We start from the raw sequence: 17,855 nt of genomic DNA, 5'->3' as shown, positions 1-17,855 counted from the left end.
CTGACTGTACCAGTAAATGTACTGTGCTTTTTAAAATTAAATAAATATATCAATATTAATATATTAACTATTATTTATTAACTATTATTAGAGACATCCAAAATGAATCAAAAACACATCAAATAACACAACAAAATTTGTCAGTGATAGTTTTTATTTTGCCTCTAGAGGTCGCTTTCGCACTGTATAATGACAGCAGACCCTTCTCTGCCGCTCACGCAAATGACGCAACCGGGAAAAACTATCGCTGTGTATTTTTGCCGATAAATGATAGTTCCAGCAAATGGTTATTGTGCCGATTAATAGGCAAAACCAATCCATTGGTCGACCTCTATTGGACATTAACCAATAGCTATTTGATGCAGTTCATGATATGGTGTCCTCCATTGTAGTTAACATCCCTAATGCTGAGAAGATCCGCGCAGCTAAGGAGCAGAGGAGGAGAGCGCGGGCACAGCGAGACTACATCCCTCTGGATGAAGATCAGGAAAGTGAAGCAGAGGTTGGAGACCGAGTGCGGGATGAGGGCGATGGAGAACATGGCAGTGATGCTGAGCCGGACGATCATGAACGCCGGATCCAGTTTGCGCCCAAATCCAAAACTCTGAGAGAACGGATGACTGAGAAAATGGGTAAGAAGTGGAAAGTGGATATACAGCAGTGCACATGCAGGTGGCTTCATGAGTTAAACCTTAAACAGACTTAATAACCTAATCTGTGTTTCTTCTACCATATTTCCTTAACTGAGCTTTATCACAATACAATTACAGAAATTCTGTTTAAAATGTCATGAGTATGTCCCTTTAATCCATTTAAAATAACATGTGTAGAATATTAAAATGTTTAATATAACCTTGTGAATGACCATATGCAGGAGTGTGCTGTTTCTGAAAACCCACATGTCCTTCCTGTCATTCCTAAGAGATAATTAGATAAATGATAGTAATCTTGCTTGCATTTGTCTCAGGTATTTTAGTATTTTGAGTCTTAATTTCTGCCATCATAGTCTCAGAAGCCTGTCCAAAATATACCATAAAAATCCAAATCTCCTCATTAGGTGGGAGTGGGAGTGAGCAGAGTTTCTCTGATAGCCAGGAGGAGGACCAACACCTCTGGGAGGAGCAGCAGATAGGCAAAGGTGTTAAACGACACCAGGTGAATATCATTGTTTTTATTTTTAGAAAATTGAATTGCAAAATTCATAATGGTCATTCATAACTACTTTTGCTTTCAGAAGCAAAGCAGAAATGACTTTAAACCTCTCAGGCGAAAGAAAATGGTTGACATCCCTGAGACTCTTTCACCGGTCAGCATTGATATCATAAAGAAGAGAATCACTGGAAAGTAAGTTTTCATACTCCTCATAGTAATTATTAAAAGCATGAGTGTTTTGCTTTGACCTGCATCCTGAATTGTGTTGGTTGGCCCAGAACAAGAATATTCCTACAGGATGACTGTCAGTGTAGCTTTAATTCTGGAAGGACAGAGACTGATGTTTTTAAACACCAACTTACAACCCTGCTATCATTAACATACACAGTGTACAATATGTAGTTATTATTAAACAGTGGTCTGCTGTAATGCTTATTCCAGTTCTTAATTGTATCAATTAAGTACCATTTATTGCACTGTCCTAGGATATGATGATACATGATGCTAGCTGCTTTATCCTGGTTAGTGGTGCTGTAGTTTAAATAATTAATGTGTTTATATTTTAGGACACAGAGCCGACTAAATTCCTTGGAAAAAATCTAAATTAACAAAAATATTAAGTGCAGGATTGATATTGAAAAACATGCACATCTCTACCATAGAGAAATATTCCGATCAGCCATAACATTAAAACCACTGATGGGTGAAGTGAATAACATTTGATTATCTTGTTACAATAGCACCTGTCTAGGAGGGGGATATATTAGGCAGCAAGCAAACGGGCAGTTCTTGAAGTTGATGTGTTGAAGGGTCAAATTGTGATGGCTAGACGACTGGGTCAGAGCATCTCCAAAATGGCAGGTTTTGTGGGGTGTTCCTGGTATGCAGTGGTTAGTACCTAGCACAAATTGGTCCAAGGATGGACAACCGGTGAACTGGCAACAGGGTATTGGGTGCCCAAGGTTCATTGATGCATGTGCGGAGTGAAGGTTAGGTGGTGGTCTGGTCCGATCCCACAGAAGAGCTACTGTGGCACAAATTGCTGAAAAAGTTAATGCTGGGTATGATAGAAAGGTGTCAGAACACACAGTGCATTGCAGCTTGCTGTGTATGGGGCTGCGTAGTCGCAGACCAGTCAGAGTGCCCATGCTGACCCCTGTCCACCACCAAAACTGCCTACAATGGCCACGTGAGTATCAGAATTGGACCATGGAGCAATGGAAGAAGGTGGCCTAAGCTGATGAATCATGTTTTCTTTTGCATCATGTCGGCAGATGGTTTTATGGTTATGGCTGATCAGGGTATCCTTTTGATAATCCTACAGCAGTGAGGACTCATGCCACCAAAAGACATCCTTTTGCCTCTTGACTGAATTTCTTTAAATCTTTGAATCTAAACCTATAAGACAAATGACTTGCAATCTGCAGACTTCTTTTTTTGCATGTATTTATATCTCTGTAGGCTGGAATCGCTGAAAGAGGTGCAGAGGGCTCATGAAGCGGAGCTCAGGAGGATGCAGCAGGACATAGAGAGTGCAAGGAGTTCTGTAGAGAACCTAGAGAACCATCATGCTGACAGCCAGCTCCTCTTCTATCGCAGCATGAACACCTTCACACAGAACTTGGTGGAATGCCTGTCTGAGAAGGTCAGGAGAGCATACCTCATGCCTCATATGTGAGGACTAATCTTAGGCTTGATATAAGGCTACATTGTTACATTTTTCAGATAACTAAAATGCAGTATGTTATGATTGTTATAGATGCAGCTGATAAACTCTGTGGAGCTGGACATGCACAATCTGTATATTGACCAGGCGGAGGCGCTGTTGTCTCAGAGAAGAGACGCAGTGCAGGAGCGGTCCAGACACCTTCAGCAGTTAACTTGTAAGTGGAAGGTTACCACGTTACACACGCATGTTCACATTAGGAGTTATTTTGGATAAGAGCAGATTATATCTAGATTAAGTTTATTACTACTAATAATACATTATGATGAGAAGCTTTTTTGCCAGAAGGTGACACTTTTTCCCTCCACCATCCACACTTCAACCCTCCATCTTAGTTCTTTTTTTTCTTTCTTACTGTAACTGCAAGCTGTAACTTGTTTAGTTTGTTCTTAAAAAGTGCTTGATGTCACCAGGGCTGGAAATTGGGGGTGACATGGAGGGACTGTGTCTGAGGACTGAATTTCAAGGGGGGGACGGAGTTCCAGTTCAAACTGGCTAAATAAAATTCTAGAAATGAAGAGGGTTTCAATCTTTTATCCACTCGAAAGCCTACGGAAGCAAGTTCCCAACATAAATGCGAGTTCCACACATAAGAGTAGTGAGGATATTCTACATGTAGTTGCATAATATTGACTTTGGTGATTGGCCATAATACCTACAGGCTGAAGCCAATGGGAACACTTGTCTATCAGCGCATGTCCTCACAGGACTGATCAGACCACCTCGGGTAAGTTAACAGAGTCTTAACCGAGCAGAAAATCTTAACAGAAACGGTTACTTTAACAGATGTGATACTAGAAACCTTGATCTGGATAACGCTGTGTGCACGTACATGAAATGATCCAAGTTTAATCTATTTTGACCACACTTATTCATATTCATTTAGAAAATTCATCAGCTTGCTAAGTATTATATCCACAGTTATGTTAGTCTACATGTTTATTACAAATAGGAACTTGTTTGTAAAGTGTTTTAGGTGTTATTTATGCAGATTCTCAAACCACTATGGGCCTTTGCTGTACCACTTTAATTTTGTTTTATTGCACTGACACTGTCACTCTTAAGTTTGTTGATGGTCAAAAAAAAGTTAAGAAAGAGTTTGAAGGGGACAGAGTGAGTCAGTTGGGCAGGATGAAAAAAAAACCTATTAAATTGATTTGGACCATCAGGTAAAAAAGCTAGGAGCGATAGGGTAGAGGGTCATGATAAGGAAGATAAGGATGAATGAATGGTGTTTTGTTTTTTTGCCAAACAAAATTCATGAATGTCATGTGCCCCTGTCTTGATACTCAAGAAAGCATATTTTTGTGGAGAAGATATGAAAAATAATATATAATGTAATGTTCTAGAGGTATATTTATACACATATTTACCGCAACCAAAAAATAAAAACATCCCAAACTAGAGTCCTCCCAGTGTATCTCGGCCACCGCTGGATGTCACTCAGTACTTTTCATTCATTCAGTGTTTGAAAGTGTTCTGCTCTGCCACCATTTTAACTGTCTTGTGTCTGCTTCCTGTAGGATTACACAAAATACAGTAGGGTCCAAAAGTCTGAGTGCGCTCATGAAAATGCTTCTATTGTGCATTCTTTATTTAATTTAATACCACCATTTACAGTATCTCACAAAAGTGAATACACCCCTCAAATTTTTGTAGATATTTGATTATATCTTTTCATGTGACAACACTGAAGAAATGACACTTTGCTACAGTGTAAAGTAGTGAGTGTACAGCTTGTGTAACAGTGTAAATTTGCTGTCCCCTCAAAATAACTCAACACACAGCCATTAATGTCTAAACCGCTGGCAACAAAAGTGAGTACACCCCTAAGGGAAAATGTCCAAATTGGGGCCCAATTAGCCATTTTCCCTCCCCGAAGTCATGTGCTCAGTGTCAGGGTCTTGGCAATTTTCTTATAGCCTAGGCCATCTTTATGTAGAGCAACAATTCTTTTTTTCAGATCCTCGGAGAGTTCTTTGCCATGAGGTGCCATATTGAACTTCCAGTGACCAGTATGAGGGAGTGTGAGAGCGATGCCACCAAATTTAACACACCTGCTCCCCATTCACACCTGAGACCTTGTAACACTAACAAGTCACATGACACCAGGGAGGGAAAATGGCTAATTGGGCCCAATTTGGACATTTTCACTCAGGGGTGTACTCACTTTTGTTGCCAGTGGTTTAGACATTAATGGCTGTGTGTTGAGTTATTTTGAGGGGACAGCAAATTTACACTGTTACACAAGCTGTACACTCGCTACTCTACATTGTAGCAAAGTGTCATTTCTTCAGTGTTGTCACATGAAAAGATATAATCAAATATTTACAAAAATTTGAGGGGTGTACTCACTTTTGTGAGACACTGTATATTACAAATTATATTATTCACAAGAATTTAAGTGAAAAGTAGAACATTAGAAATATTTCAATGAATTTGAGAGTGTCTTAGTATTTGGTACGTCCCCTTTTTGCTTTAATAACAGTGTGCACATGAGCTGGCATGGACTCCACAAGTTTGTGCAAAAACCTATGATCCATTTTTAGATCAAATCCATCTGGAGTGTCGTCTGAACACATGCTTCGTTAGAAGAGATTAGGCGTGAGGAAAATCTGACCTTTTGTACATAGCAGTTAACATGGTCAATCTCACACATTTGCTTACATTTAAATAGGGATGTAGAAATCGTGCAGAATATTAAATATTCAAATAGTGAACATTTCTTTTCTTTGTTTTAAATATTTAAAAATTCTAAAACCTGTTTATTTCCTATTTTAAATGGATAAAATCACATATTTTCAGTCTGGTCTGAGACTTTTGGACCCCACTGTATGTGCTGGCAGTCAAATCTCTTTATTTTAGCTTTAATCAGTTGCACAAGAAGTTAATTCTGGGGAAATTCATGATAGCATCACTGATAGTTCTAACTCTGGATCCATTATTTATTTCTTGCACTCATTATTGTTTCCTTGACCATCTACCATTGCACTCTTGAAGATTTCTCATCCTCCATTAGGAATTTATGAATCATTTATCTCTGTAATGCTTTCTTCTGTAGACAGCACTAATACACATGGCAATGGAGAAGCACTGGGGGAAACCATCACAGCTAAAGACAGGTGAGAGATGACTCAACATGATGCGCAAATTAGTTTGTAAGTGCAGCAGGTACAAATATTGAGGAGAAAATAATATTTCAGCTTGTTGTAATCAGACAATATATACCTTTAGTGTATATATTCTATACAAACAGGTTATGCTATGGGGTATTTTGGTGGCACGATTTGAGTCCACTTATGTCCTCAGAGGAAAGAAGCACTGCAAATCAATACAAAATTATTCTGACTGATCACCTTTATCCTAGAGATCGGGAACCTTTTCAGCTGGCAGACATGTAAAAGCCAAAAAAAGGTTTTGTTTTTCTTTAAAAAGCCAGAGAAAAGTTATTTTATTATTATTATAGTTATTATCTTTACTATTATTGCATAATTATAAAAAGTAGTAATGTAATAAAGGCTGTTTGGCAGTTTGCGTGTTCTTAACCTAACAGCCTGCACTTCACCTAATAGGCCTGTAGGAGGCACTTATTACGTCATTTAACCAACTATGATATAGTTTAATCAAATGGTAAGTGAATACAAAATGCAGTACATGCCTAAGAGTATATTGAACACTACTTATCATTTAATGCAATTTCCAAATATGCAAATTCGTCTGTCCGTTCGGACTATAAAGAACGATACTATTTTAGCCATTTCACATTTGTCAAAAAAAATGAAAGCAGACTGGCTATGTAGTTTTCAACTGATTTATGAATTAGACCAGGAAATTACCACTCTGCTTCACATTGTCCAGTGAAATTTGAGCTTGTTGTGCCACAGGTCAGTGTATAAATGACAAACAGGCATTGATTATGAATTATATAATATTTTAAAAAATATGTAGAATTTTAATTGAATTGACACACTAGCTTTCATGATTCCTGTATTTCTTTCCTGTCGTTGAGCCATAGCTAATCACTGGAAGAGCCATATATGGCTCGCAACCCCAGCCTTTATCCAGTGATGATACATTTCTATCCCGATGTGAATGGTCTCTTCCAGGACGACAATATCCCCATCCATAGGTCTCGAGAATTTGATCTGATGGTTTAAAATATGAAAATAATGTAAATCATATGCTGTGGCCTTCAGTCACTAAACCTCACCCCAAGTGAACACCTGTGGGAGATTTTGGACTGCAATGTTAGACAGTGCACTCCTAGACCATTATCAAAACATCAGTTGAGGGAATGTATTTTGGAAGAATGGTGTCCTTCTCTCTAATACATTTCCAGAGACTGTGTCAAAGCACATTGAAACTGTTCTGGTGGCTCTTGGTGTCTGGCCCCTTACTAAGAAAAATGTTGGTTTTTCCTTTAATTTGTTAACTGTCTGTATAATTTCAGAACATTTACTACATGTTGTACTGTGAAATATTGTGTGACTTTGAAATCTCTGATCATATTCCAGTAAGCTGTTGGAGGAAGATTGTGGGAGCATCCCAGCTGATTTGGAACCAACAGTAGAGCAGGAGGCAGAACTGCAGAGTAAAAGAAGTGCGTCTTCACTCGAGATTCCACACAATTAGCGTATTAAGATGATCATATCAACTGTTGACAGCAGCTTACAATATACTTACTTTAATAAATTGATGTGAAAACAGAGTTACATCCAAACTACAGTTGCTAATGGTGAATCTCGGGCTCTGTTCTACAGAGAACATACTGAAGGGAAGTCAGAAGATTTTTACTGATGTTCAGGACGACTTCTCAGATGTGAAGAAAATCCTCTCCAGGTTTAATGAGTGGCGTGTCTCATTTCCAGAGACTTATACCAACGCCTACATCAGTTTGTGTCTTCCTAAACTCCTGGCCCCTTTGATACGACATCAGCTCATTGGTTGGAATCCCCTCAAGGTATCATACTCCACATACAGTTTCTCACTTTACTGCAGTTACATAGTAAAGGTTTTTGCTCCAGTCATGTGAAAAAATAAGTACACCCCATGCAATTTGTTTATTTATTTTTACGTAGTTGGACAAGCAAACATTTGTTCATCTTTGAAAGTGTCTATTAATAAAGTTGATATACTTGAGGTTTTTCAATCATTTATTCAACAGAAATATCAATAGATGTAATATTAGTCCGTGGAAAAATTAAGTACACCCTTGGCCTCAGAAGCTAGTATTGCCCCCTTTAGCAGAAATAATTTCTTGTAGGTGTTTTGCATAATTGTCCATCAGGCTTGCTGGAATTTTTGACCACCCTTCCATGCAATATTCTTTCAGATGCAAGAGGTTTGAGGGTTTTCTTGCATGTACGGCCAGTTTTGAATCCCCTACAACAATTCAATGGGATTCAAATCCTGGCTTTGACTAGGCCATTCCGTAACCCTCCATTTCTTCTTTTTGAGCCATTCCTTGGTGGATTTGCTAGTGTGTTTAGGATCATTATCCTGTTGAAAGGTCCATTTTCGGTTCAACTTTCAGACAGATGGCCTCTCATTATCTTCAAGCACTCTTTTATATGATGCAGAATTCATAATTGAATCAATAAATGCAAGCTGCCCAGTCCCTGAGGCAGTGAAGTAACCCCAAGCCATAACATTTCCACCACCGTGTTTCACAGTTAGTTGAGGTGTTTCTCCTGAAAAGCTGTCTTTGATCTGCACCAAATATGTCTGCAGTTACTGTGACCAAACAAATCTATCTTTGATTCATCTGTCCAGAGCACATTATTCCAAAAGGCCTGGTCTTTGCTTATATGCTCTTTGGCAAACTGTAGTCTTGATTTAATGTTCTTTTTAGACAGCAAAGGCATGCCTCCCATGCAGGTCAAATGCAGGTCAAATTGTGCAGTCCTTTCTGATTGTAGGAGCATGTACTTTGACACCAACCTTTGCAAGACTTACTAGCAGTTCCTGTGATGAAATTCTGGGGTTCTTGGAGACTTCTTTTTGCATCAGATGATTTGCTCTCGGGATGAATTTGCTGGGAGGACCAGTCCTGGACAAATTGGAAGTCGTTTGAAATCTGCACCATTTGTAGATTATTTTCCTTACAGTGGAATGATTTGCTTCAAATAATTTGAAGATCTATTTAATCCCCTTGCCAGACTCCTAGGCATCCACAGCCTTTTTTCTGAAAACCTTACAGAACTCTGTAGAGCTTGGCATGATGACACCACACACCACAATAGCAAAGGGAATACCAGACAGTAGATACGAGAGAGGTATAAATAAGACGGGTTCCACCTGCAAGCAGGTTCTGATCACTGGCACTCATTCTTCAACACCTGATTCTAATTTTATGGGTTTGAAGGTGTGATAAATGTAGGGGTGTACTTACTTTTTCCATGTGACTTATCTGTTTTTTGTTCATTTAAATGAGAAAATGACTACAAAATGTCAATTTTATGTCATTTTATAAAGTGCTACCTTTTATTAATATGTTTCAAATATGTTAACAAAAAAAAAAACAATTATTTCCGTAGGGTGTACTTATTTTTTCACATGACCATGCCGTTAGTTTAGATATAAAAAAAATTCAGCTGTTTACCTTGAAAGCAATGATCCTTCCCTAAATATACAGGGTGATTTTAAAGAATGTTAACACTTATATGCCACTACAACACTGGGGACTGAAAGACATCCATGGTATCCATGCGAGAACCTTTCTTCTTTACTCCAAACTGAGTCTGGTAGCCATTTCACTACAAAAAAAAAAACCCTGACAACAGTACTGTAAAGAAAAGAAAACCTTTAATGTTTCTACCTTTAATGTGATACTGCAACCAACAAAATTCAAGTGGAGAAACAAAATAAAAAACTTACAATTACCTGGTTATTAATCATAAGTGTGCACACCCTTTTATAATGGGGCATATGACTGTGCTCAGATTAAACCAATCACATTCTAACTCATGTTCAAATGTAATTATCACACAGCTGTCCTCAATGAAGTAATTCTGTTAAACTCCAAATAAAGATCAGCTGTTTCTGTAGGATTTTCTTGATCTTATTTTCATCTGACTTCTGAAGCCATGGTTAACAAAGAGCTTACAAAGCGTGTATGGGATCTCCTTAATAAAAGGTATCAGTTCGGAGAGGGGTACAAAAGAATTTCCAAAACATTAGATGTACCATGGAACACTATGAAGGCCATCATGAATAAGTGTAGAAAATTGGGCTCCACTTTGACATTACCAACAACAGGATGTCCCTAATAAAATTGACGAATGGACAAGAAAATTCTTATGAGGGAGGCTGCCAAGAGACCTACGGCTACATTTAAAGGAGCTGTATGAATATCTGGCAAGTGCTGGTCACTCCCTGCTTGTGAAGGCCTCTTGTATTCTTCACATGTCTGGGCTATGGAGTAGGGTGGCTAGACTTAAGTCATCCAGCAGCATTGTGCTACGGGGCTGAATCTTTTTAGTTGGGACTTCTTTTTCTCTCTTTTTTTTTCCCTAAAATGTTTGTATTCATTCTCGCTCGGATTCTGTTCGTTGCTATATCACATTCAAGGTGGAAAAAGGTATTTGTTTCTTTTTGTTTGTTTTATTTTTATTTTTTTTATATCCACTATACGTTTTTGGGTTGTCCGTCCGTGTGTCAATCCATCCATGCATCTGTCTTGCGGGATTTTGGAATTGATCGAAACAAGGTCAAGGTCACATGTCTGAAATCATTTTTCTTCAATTTCTTCAATACCTTCCTTATTGTTTGAAGGTAACCCATACTTTAAGGATATTTCCTGCATAAAAAATAATTGTAACAAGAAGGACTAGACTTGTTTGTGACACCCAAAATTCTACTCGTTTTTATCCAGGCTTTTGTACTAGCTATGAGATTTATGACCAAATAAAAACTAGTGATTACGTTACGCTTGTCTCAGGCTGAAGGTGAAGATTTTGAAGCACTGCCATGGTACTCTGCTGTCGAGAAATTCTGTCATGGACAAGGCTACGAAGAATCTGAGAATGCTGATGAGAAAACACTACCTGCTATCATGGAGAAAGCCATCCTGCCCAAAATTAGAGGTAAACTCAAATTCTGATTCCATTATACAACATTATATGTGAATTACTTCACCATTACTCTGCGCCATATTTTTCACTTTTCATATTCAAGATTATATTACAGTAGTTACTTTTACAGTCAGATACAGAATTCTTGGTACCCTTGGTTTAAAAAAACTGTTGTGAAAAATTTACATTAAAAACATGAGAACTAACTTTTATTGATGTAAATTCTAAGAGTAAAAAAAAAAAACCCTTCACTTTTTAACAAAACCACATCACAAATAGTAGCACTCATAAAAATGAACAAAAATGCAACTGAAGCATGTATTTCACTTTAAGTTCACTTGAGTGTTTAGTAACTGGTAAGCACCTTTATGACTTTCTGTTTACCTGCAGTATAAATATGAGGTAACATACGGTGCTGTGAAAAAAGATTTGGATTCTTTTGTTACTAATTCCCCAAATCTATGAAACTGCATTCATAATGGAGTTCAGCTGGACTAGACGCAACCAGGCCTGATTACTGCAAACCCTGTTCAATCAAATCAACACTTAAATAGATATTTTTCAACAGCGTGAAGTTGGTTAAAAGGTCTTACCCAGTAATACACTAGGCCAAAATTGAAAGAAATTCCAGAAATGATGAGGAAGAAGGTGATTGAAATACCTCAGTCTGGGAAGGGTTACAAAGCTATTTCAAAGGCTCTGGGACTCCAAAGAACCACAGTGAGAGCCATTATCTCCAAATGGAAAAACAGTACAGTAGGCAACATTCCTAGAAGTGTCTGACCATCCAAAGTTCCTCCACGAGCACAGCAACTACACTTCCAGGAAGTCACAAAAGAGCCAAGGACATCATCAAAGGACCTACAGGCCTCTCTTGCATCAATAAAGGTCACTGTTCATGACTCCACTATCAGAAAGACACTGGGCAAAAATGTCATCCATGGAAGAGTGGTGAGGTGAAAACCACTGCTAACCCAGAAGAACATTAAGTCTGAATTTTGCCAAAACACACCTTGATGATCCTCCAATCTTTTGGGAGAATGTTCTGTGGACTGATGAGTCAAAAGTGGAACTGTTTGGCTGACAGGGACCCCGTTACATCTGGCATAAACCAAACCCCGCATTCCACAAAAAGATCATCATACCTACAGTCAAGCATGGTGGTGGAAGTGTGATGGTGTGGGAAGTATGATGGTGTGGGGATGCTTTGCTGCTTCAGGGCCTGGGCAACTTGCAATAATTGAGGGAAACATAAATTCTGCTCTCTACCAGAAAATCCTAAAGGAGAATGTCCGGTCTTCAGTCCATAGGTTGTAACTTGCAACTGGATTATGCAGCAAGACAGTGATCTTAAGCCTAGGAGTAAATCCTAGTCCTAGAAGTAAGTGCAAGACTGATCTCCAGTTATCGGAAGCTTTTGGTTGCAGTCATTGCTGCTAAAGGTGGCACAACCAGGTTTTAAGTTTAAGGAGCAATTAGTTTTTTTTTACATGGATAATAGGTATTGGATAAATTGTTTGCTTCAGGTAAAAAAATTATAATAATTAAGTGTATTGTGTGTTTACTCAGGTTGCCTTTGTTTTATGTTGTATTTTTTTTTTTGAAGATCTAAAACTTTAGTATGAGAGAGACACAAAAACAGAAGAAATCAGGTGCAAATACATTTTCACAGCACTGTAATTCCTACTTACCTTACATGTTATTGTTTTTATAATATCGCAAAATGTAATTATTTAGTTGATTATTCTCCAATAAGCCCCCCAAAAGCTGTTGTTTTTATTTTTTTCTTCTTACATATTATTAGTCCTTCAAGGGTAGGGTAAAATGTGTTCGGGAACCTTAACACTAGGTTAAGGAGGGGAAAATGTACACAGTTCATCTTCAGTAGTTTTCTTGGAATGTGCACATCAATCGTGTCATATCAGGTCATTACACACTGCTCTTGTACATGAAATGTCCTCTAGAAAATTCTTCATTCATTCACTAGCTTGCTTGTTTTACCCCGAAGGTTATGTGGAGCTCGTTTGGGACCCTTTGTCTCTGCATCAGTCACAGTGTCTCTCATCACTTTGCAAGAGGATACAGGAGGATTACGGTGTTTTCGATGGTGAACAGAGCAAGCCCGTGAAGGTATTGTTCCACACTATTTTACAGCACTTGTGGTGTAAATGGCCTCTGCCATAACATTTTAATGTGGTGTACTGAATATGATCCCTTGCAGGCCTTTCTGGAAGCTGTTATCCAGAGACTCAGGAGTGCTGTGGACAATGATCTGTTCATCCCTCTTTATCCAAAAAGGTAAGGATGCAAGTAGCCATTGTTTTCTATAGCATCTCAATATTGGAACACTTGTCTTGTGTTAGACATAATGTTGTATTATAATTAGTGTAAATATTATTTGTTGTTAGTATTTAAACAAAATAAATGTTGTTTTTTTTTTAAATAAATATTGTTTCTAGCAGGGATGTGCAGCAGGGTCAGTCTATTCTGCCAGTATGCATATATACATTTTGATGGATGCAAGGCTGTGCAGCTTTAACAAACTCTTCCCTGAATGTGTTTTTTTTTTTTTTTTTTTTTTTTTTTTAATTATTATTATTTATAATGCAATCATCTTTATCCAAAAAAAACCCCCAAGTGATCACTAACACAGATCTTCCCTCTTGAACGAGGAGTTAAATGAAAACATTTATTTATTTATTTTTGTACTGTTTATTGCAAATAGGTCTCACAAAAGTGTCATATTTGTTGTACATAATTTCCATTAAATTTAATTTTAAGTGCTCCCAGTGCTTAAGACGTTTCCGGAACCCTTTAGCTGCGTACACAGCCTGTCTGTCTAATTTATGTTTGCGCTTTTTAGGGTTTAATGTACTATACATTATAACCTACAACAGCAGCAGTGGAGGCAAGGAGATCATTACTGCTTTAATTTTGTGTGTTGAACCTTTAATCAAAGTCCTTATATTTTTACTACCAACGCTTTTATTACATTATGTATTTTCATTGTATCTTTTTAGTTATTTGGATGACAAGACTTCGTCACAATTCCAGTTTCAGAATCAACAGTTTTGGAGTGCTGTTAAGGTACAGTGCTTTCCAGTTCTCCACTCAGACCTGAAATCTCAAGACCAGTCCTGAACCGAGTACAACTGGCTCTAGAGCTCTGAATAAAGCTTGTAATGTGTGGATTGTCCCACAGAGATACCCTAAAGATTACATTTACAAGATTACAAGCCTCAGCCCTTCTCCATAAAAACCGAGTCTCATACTGAACATCCTTCCAATGTACTTGGTACTGTTTGACTTTGTAGTATACAGTTGTAAAAGAGCAAGGATTTATTATTGCACTTTGTGGTTCTCGTTTGAATCTGGTTCCTCTCAAGATTTCTCTCTCGAGTCGTCTCAGGGAGTTTTTTTCATTGCCACTCCACTGTCACCTCTGGCTTGCTTATTAGGCATTTAAATATAAATCTACACCCAGATTTCTGTAACGCTGCTTTGTGACAATGTCTGTTGTTAAAATCGCTATAGAAATATTATCGAACCGAATTGAAACAGATTTATTCAAAAGGCACACTTGCAGTTTTTTTCACTGGTGTGATTGCTTTTCATTTGGAATCTTTTCCTCATTTTTTTTTTTAAAATCAACTCCATTTAACTTTTTTAAACAGAGGAGGAAGTGTCATTTTTAAACGCAGGTATGCATTGGTGCGAGTCCATCAGCAAATCCTTCTCGTTAAAATGATTGGTAGTGGCATGTTTTTGATGGATTCCAAATAATTGTGATATTACAGTAAAAACAGAAAAGAACAGTGTGTGTGCAATTTGTCTTTCTTTATACAATATGTGAAGAGCACAATTTCTATAATTTAGTTTGAACTAAATGCAATTTAAAAACTCAGGACTAAAATGTCTTGCTTGCTTATGGGCTTGACATATTGATTCAGTATTCTGTATAGTTAGTATGGGTCTTAACAGGTTAAGGAACGACATTGCTGTCCGAATTTGGGTTGTTGTAAAATGTTTAAAATGTTACTTGCAGGCTTTTGTAGACAACGATATTAATCCGTTAAAAATGTCCTGTTTTTAAGTTGCTTGGAAACATGGCATTATGGGATGGCTTGATTGCTCAGGATGTTCTGAAGGAGCTGATGCTAGACAAACTTCTCAACCGTTACCTAATGATGACTCTACTGAATGAGACCGATGCAAAGCACATTATACAGAAAAGCAAGAAGGTAATGGTGCTCTGCAAAGCGTGAGTCTGATAAAAGCTGTTAGATGTGTCAGTCTTTATCAGTAAGCGTACCGTTGTTTTTTGTTCCCCGATAGGTGACTGAGTGTTTCCCAAAGTCCTGGTTTTTGGATCTCAGCACCGGATCATCACTATCGCAACTGCAACACTTCAGCAAGCATCTTCTCCAGACAGCAGATTTACTATGTAAAGACCGAAAGGATCCCACCAGCTGCAGGTAATATGAAACAGACCTTTGCTAAAACACTGACAGTACATTTAAAGTGTTTCTTCAGAGCTTTATAGTTTTGGTGACTGATTCGATATGATGTAAAACAAAAGGGTGATTAATGAATGAAGCTTCTTCTGTCCCACTTTCAGAATAATATTTAAAATGTCAGTAGTTAAGCACTAGGTATAACTAATGATTCACTGCTTCATGTCTTTTCTGCAGAACTGTTCTATCTGATGTCATGATTCTTCTTTGGACTATCAAGGCATCGGAGAGCATGAAGATTATAGCAGAAAAATACAATTGTCATGATTTGCTGGAATCTATAAGCAAGTCGTAATTTTATATCGGTGTAACAATAAATTTATTTTTATAGCCATGAAATCAATGTATTGTGTGATCAATAAATGTGTGACATTGTTGCTAGTTTTTATTTTATTGATGTTTTGTTTTGCGTTGGGTTTTTTTTTTGTTTGTTTGTTTTTAAACATTTATTTTGCTCCAGAATTTGCAGCCATTAGCCCTTAAAACCCTACAGCTGCATTATTAAACTGCGAATCCCCCGTCTCCCCTGCTATACACACAGTTAAATGTGTTCTAATTAGAATATATGGTGCTATCAAACCTTGTCTTAAGGAGTGTCCTGTGCAAACATCCTCAATTCAGCCACAATGGCAAATCACAGGAGCTGAACTGGCATCCTGATGATAATAATATCAGATCTGTGATAGAACTGCTATAGTATTTTTGTCCTAAATGCAAAACAAGTGACTTCAAAACTATTGAAAGACCGTAGCTTTATTAGAACTATATACTCATTTTCAGTACGAGTTCATTTAGGAGTTTTGAAATCCCAATGTTACATTGCTGTATTCCTTTCAAAGGTTTCATGGGGAATATTTCTTAAATTCGGTCACTGCATCCGTCACCGTATGAAATGTGGAATTACGGCAGCACGAGGATGTCTGAACATCTACTTCCATCAGTCATATCCTCCATCTCCAGAGCTCACATCAGCTCTGAGCATGTGGCGTGTTACACAAACTTAATATTGCTTGTTTAGTTTTGTGGAGATCAGCGCTGGGATTTTAACAAGGCTTTCTGACCTGAAACTGCCCGAGTAAGGTAGCACACATTAATTCCGCTATTAAAAAAAAAATAATAATAATAATGACTTTTGTTTGCCCATGACCTTGAGTGTACATGATATTGTATAATAGTGCTCATTTGAAATCAAACTTGTAAATATAAATTTAAAATAAAAGGGATATTAATTCAGGTTAAATTTCTGAATTACTAGTTTTATGGCTAAACACAAGGTTTATGGCTAAATAAGGTTTTATGATTTTGAAATCTTTAAAACAAAAAGTAAATGTTCAATATCTTGAATATTTTTAATATTCAAGATTCTAAGATTCTGCACTATTTCTAGGTCCCTATTAAAATGTTAGCAAATGTGTGATTATTGACCATGTTAACTGCTTTGTACAATAGGACAGGTTTTCCTCACGCCTAATCTCATCTATAGAAGCTCGTGTTCAGTTGACACAACGATGGATTTTTGTCTAAAATGGATCATAAGTTTTTACACAAACTTGTGGAGTCCGCGCCAGCTCGAGTGCACTAAGAAGTACTAAGAAACTCTGAAAGTCGTGTAAATATTTCAACAGTTTTTCTTTTCACTCACGTTGTTGTCAGTAATATAATTTGAAATTAAATTTGTTGTATTAAATTAGAAAATAATGCAAAATAAAAGTATTTTCATTAGTGAAACCCTGCTGTATTTTTAGGTTTAATTATGGCATACGCTTTAAACGAAAGGTTGTCAGGTTTTTTTTGTTGTTGTTGGATTTGGATGTGCTTAACTTTTATTCCATTATTTATGGATACCATAATACCATTAATAATACCATTATTCCATTATGTCTTTTTACTTGGTTGAGATTTATATAGGTTTGTGTTTAATATTTTCACTTTTCCCAATTTCGGGGAAAGTCCCTAATAAACATACCTTGTAAAATTTTGACTATATCTGAAACACATTGAAAACTGTATTAGAAAACAGCCAGATTAGTACCCCACCACATCCAACCCCCTATTACACATAAATAAACATTGATGGAAGATTTCTCTCATGTTATAATCCATAACTATGATAGATAATCATGGTATTTACTGTATATAAATAATTATTCTTAGCAGTGACACTGTTTTGATTTGAGTTTCATCCAGTTGTGAAATGGCAGCAGAAATTTCTAATTAATCAACTCTCAAAGTTCATCCATCCATTCATTCATCTTCAGTAAGTGCTGGGCACTTATCCTGGGCAGGGTCATTGTGGATCTGGAGCTAATCATGGAAATGTTTAGTGCAAGGCATGAGAATCCACCTGGGATGGGATAACACTCATTCACACACCCATTCACATCTATGAGC

General features: G+C 37.4%; 1 protein-coding gene across 2 annotated transcripts in view; it reads left to right on the top strand.

The window, feature by feature from the left end:
- Window positions 1–17,509, top strand: part of gcfc2 (GC-rich sequence DNA-binding factor 2) — a 21,015-nt gene extending 3,506 nt beyond the window's left edge. The window contains exons 4-18 of one of the 2 annotated variants that reach the window (XM_053633290.1): window positions 393–632; window positions 1,055–1,155; window positions 1,235–1,344; window positions 2,614–2,797; window positions 2,912–3,035; window positions 5,940–6,000; window positions 7,393–7,478; window positions 7,639–7,838; window positions 10,818–10,962; window positions 12,959–13,080; window positions 13,172–13,248; window positions 13,971–14,037; window positions 15,045–15,191; window positions 15,286–15,425; window positions 15,642–17,509. In XM_053633290.1, the coding sequence (XP_053489265.1) occupies window positions 393–632; window positions 1,055–1,155; window positions 1,235–1,344; window positions 2,614–2,797; window positions 2,912–3,035; window positions 5,940–6,000; window positions 7,393–7,478; window positions 7,639–7,838; window positions 10,818–10,962; window positions 12,959–13,080; window positions 13,172–13,248; window positions 13,971–14,037; window positions 15,045–15,191; window positions 15,286–15,425; window positions 15,642–15,759 (1,922 nt within the window). In that variant the 3' untranslated portion in view covers window positions 15,760–17,509. The remainder of the gene's footprint in view (window positions 1–392; window positions 633–1,054; window positions 1,156–1,234; window positions 1,345–2,613; window positions 2,798–2,911; window positions 3,036–5,939; window positions 6,001–7,392; window positions 7,479–7,638; window positions 7,839–10,817; window positions 10,963–12,958; window positions 13,081–13,171; window positions 13,249–13,970; window positions 14,038–15,044; window positions 15,192–15,285; window positions 15,426–15,641) is intronic. The other variant, XM_053633291.1, reaches the window with a different exon arrangement.
- The last annotated feature ends 346 nt before the right edge of the window (window positions 17,510–17,855 follow it).

Source organism: Ictalurus furcatus, chromosome 9, assembly GCF_023375685.1.
Source record: "Ictalurus furcatus strain D&B chromosome 9, Billie_1.0, whole genome shotgun sequence".
Classification (NCBI taxonomy): Eukaryota; Metazoa; Chordata; class Actinopteri; order Siluriformes; family Ictaluridae; genus Ictalurus; species Ictalurus furcatus.
Note: the sequence above shows the minus strand (reverse complement) of the source record. Positions and strands in the feature narration are given on the sequence as shown.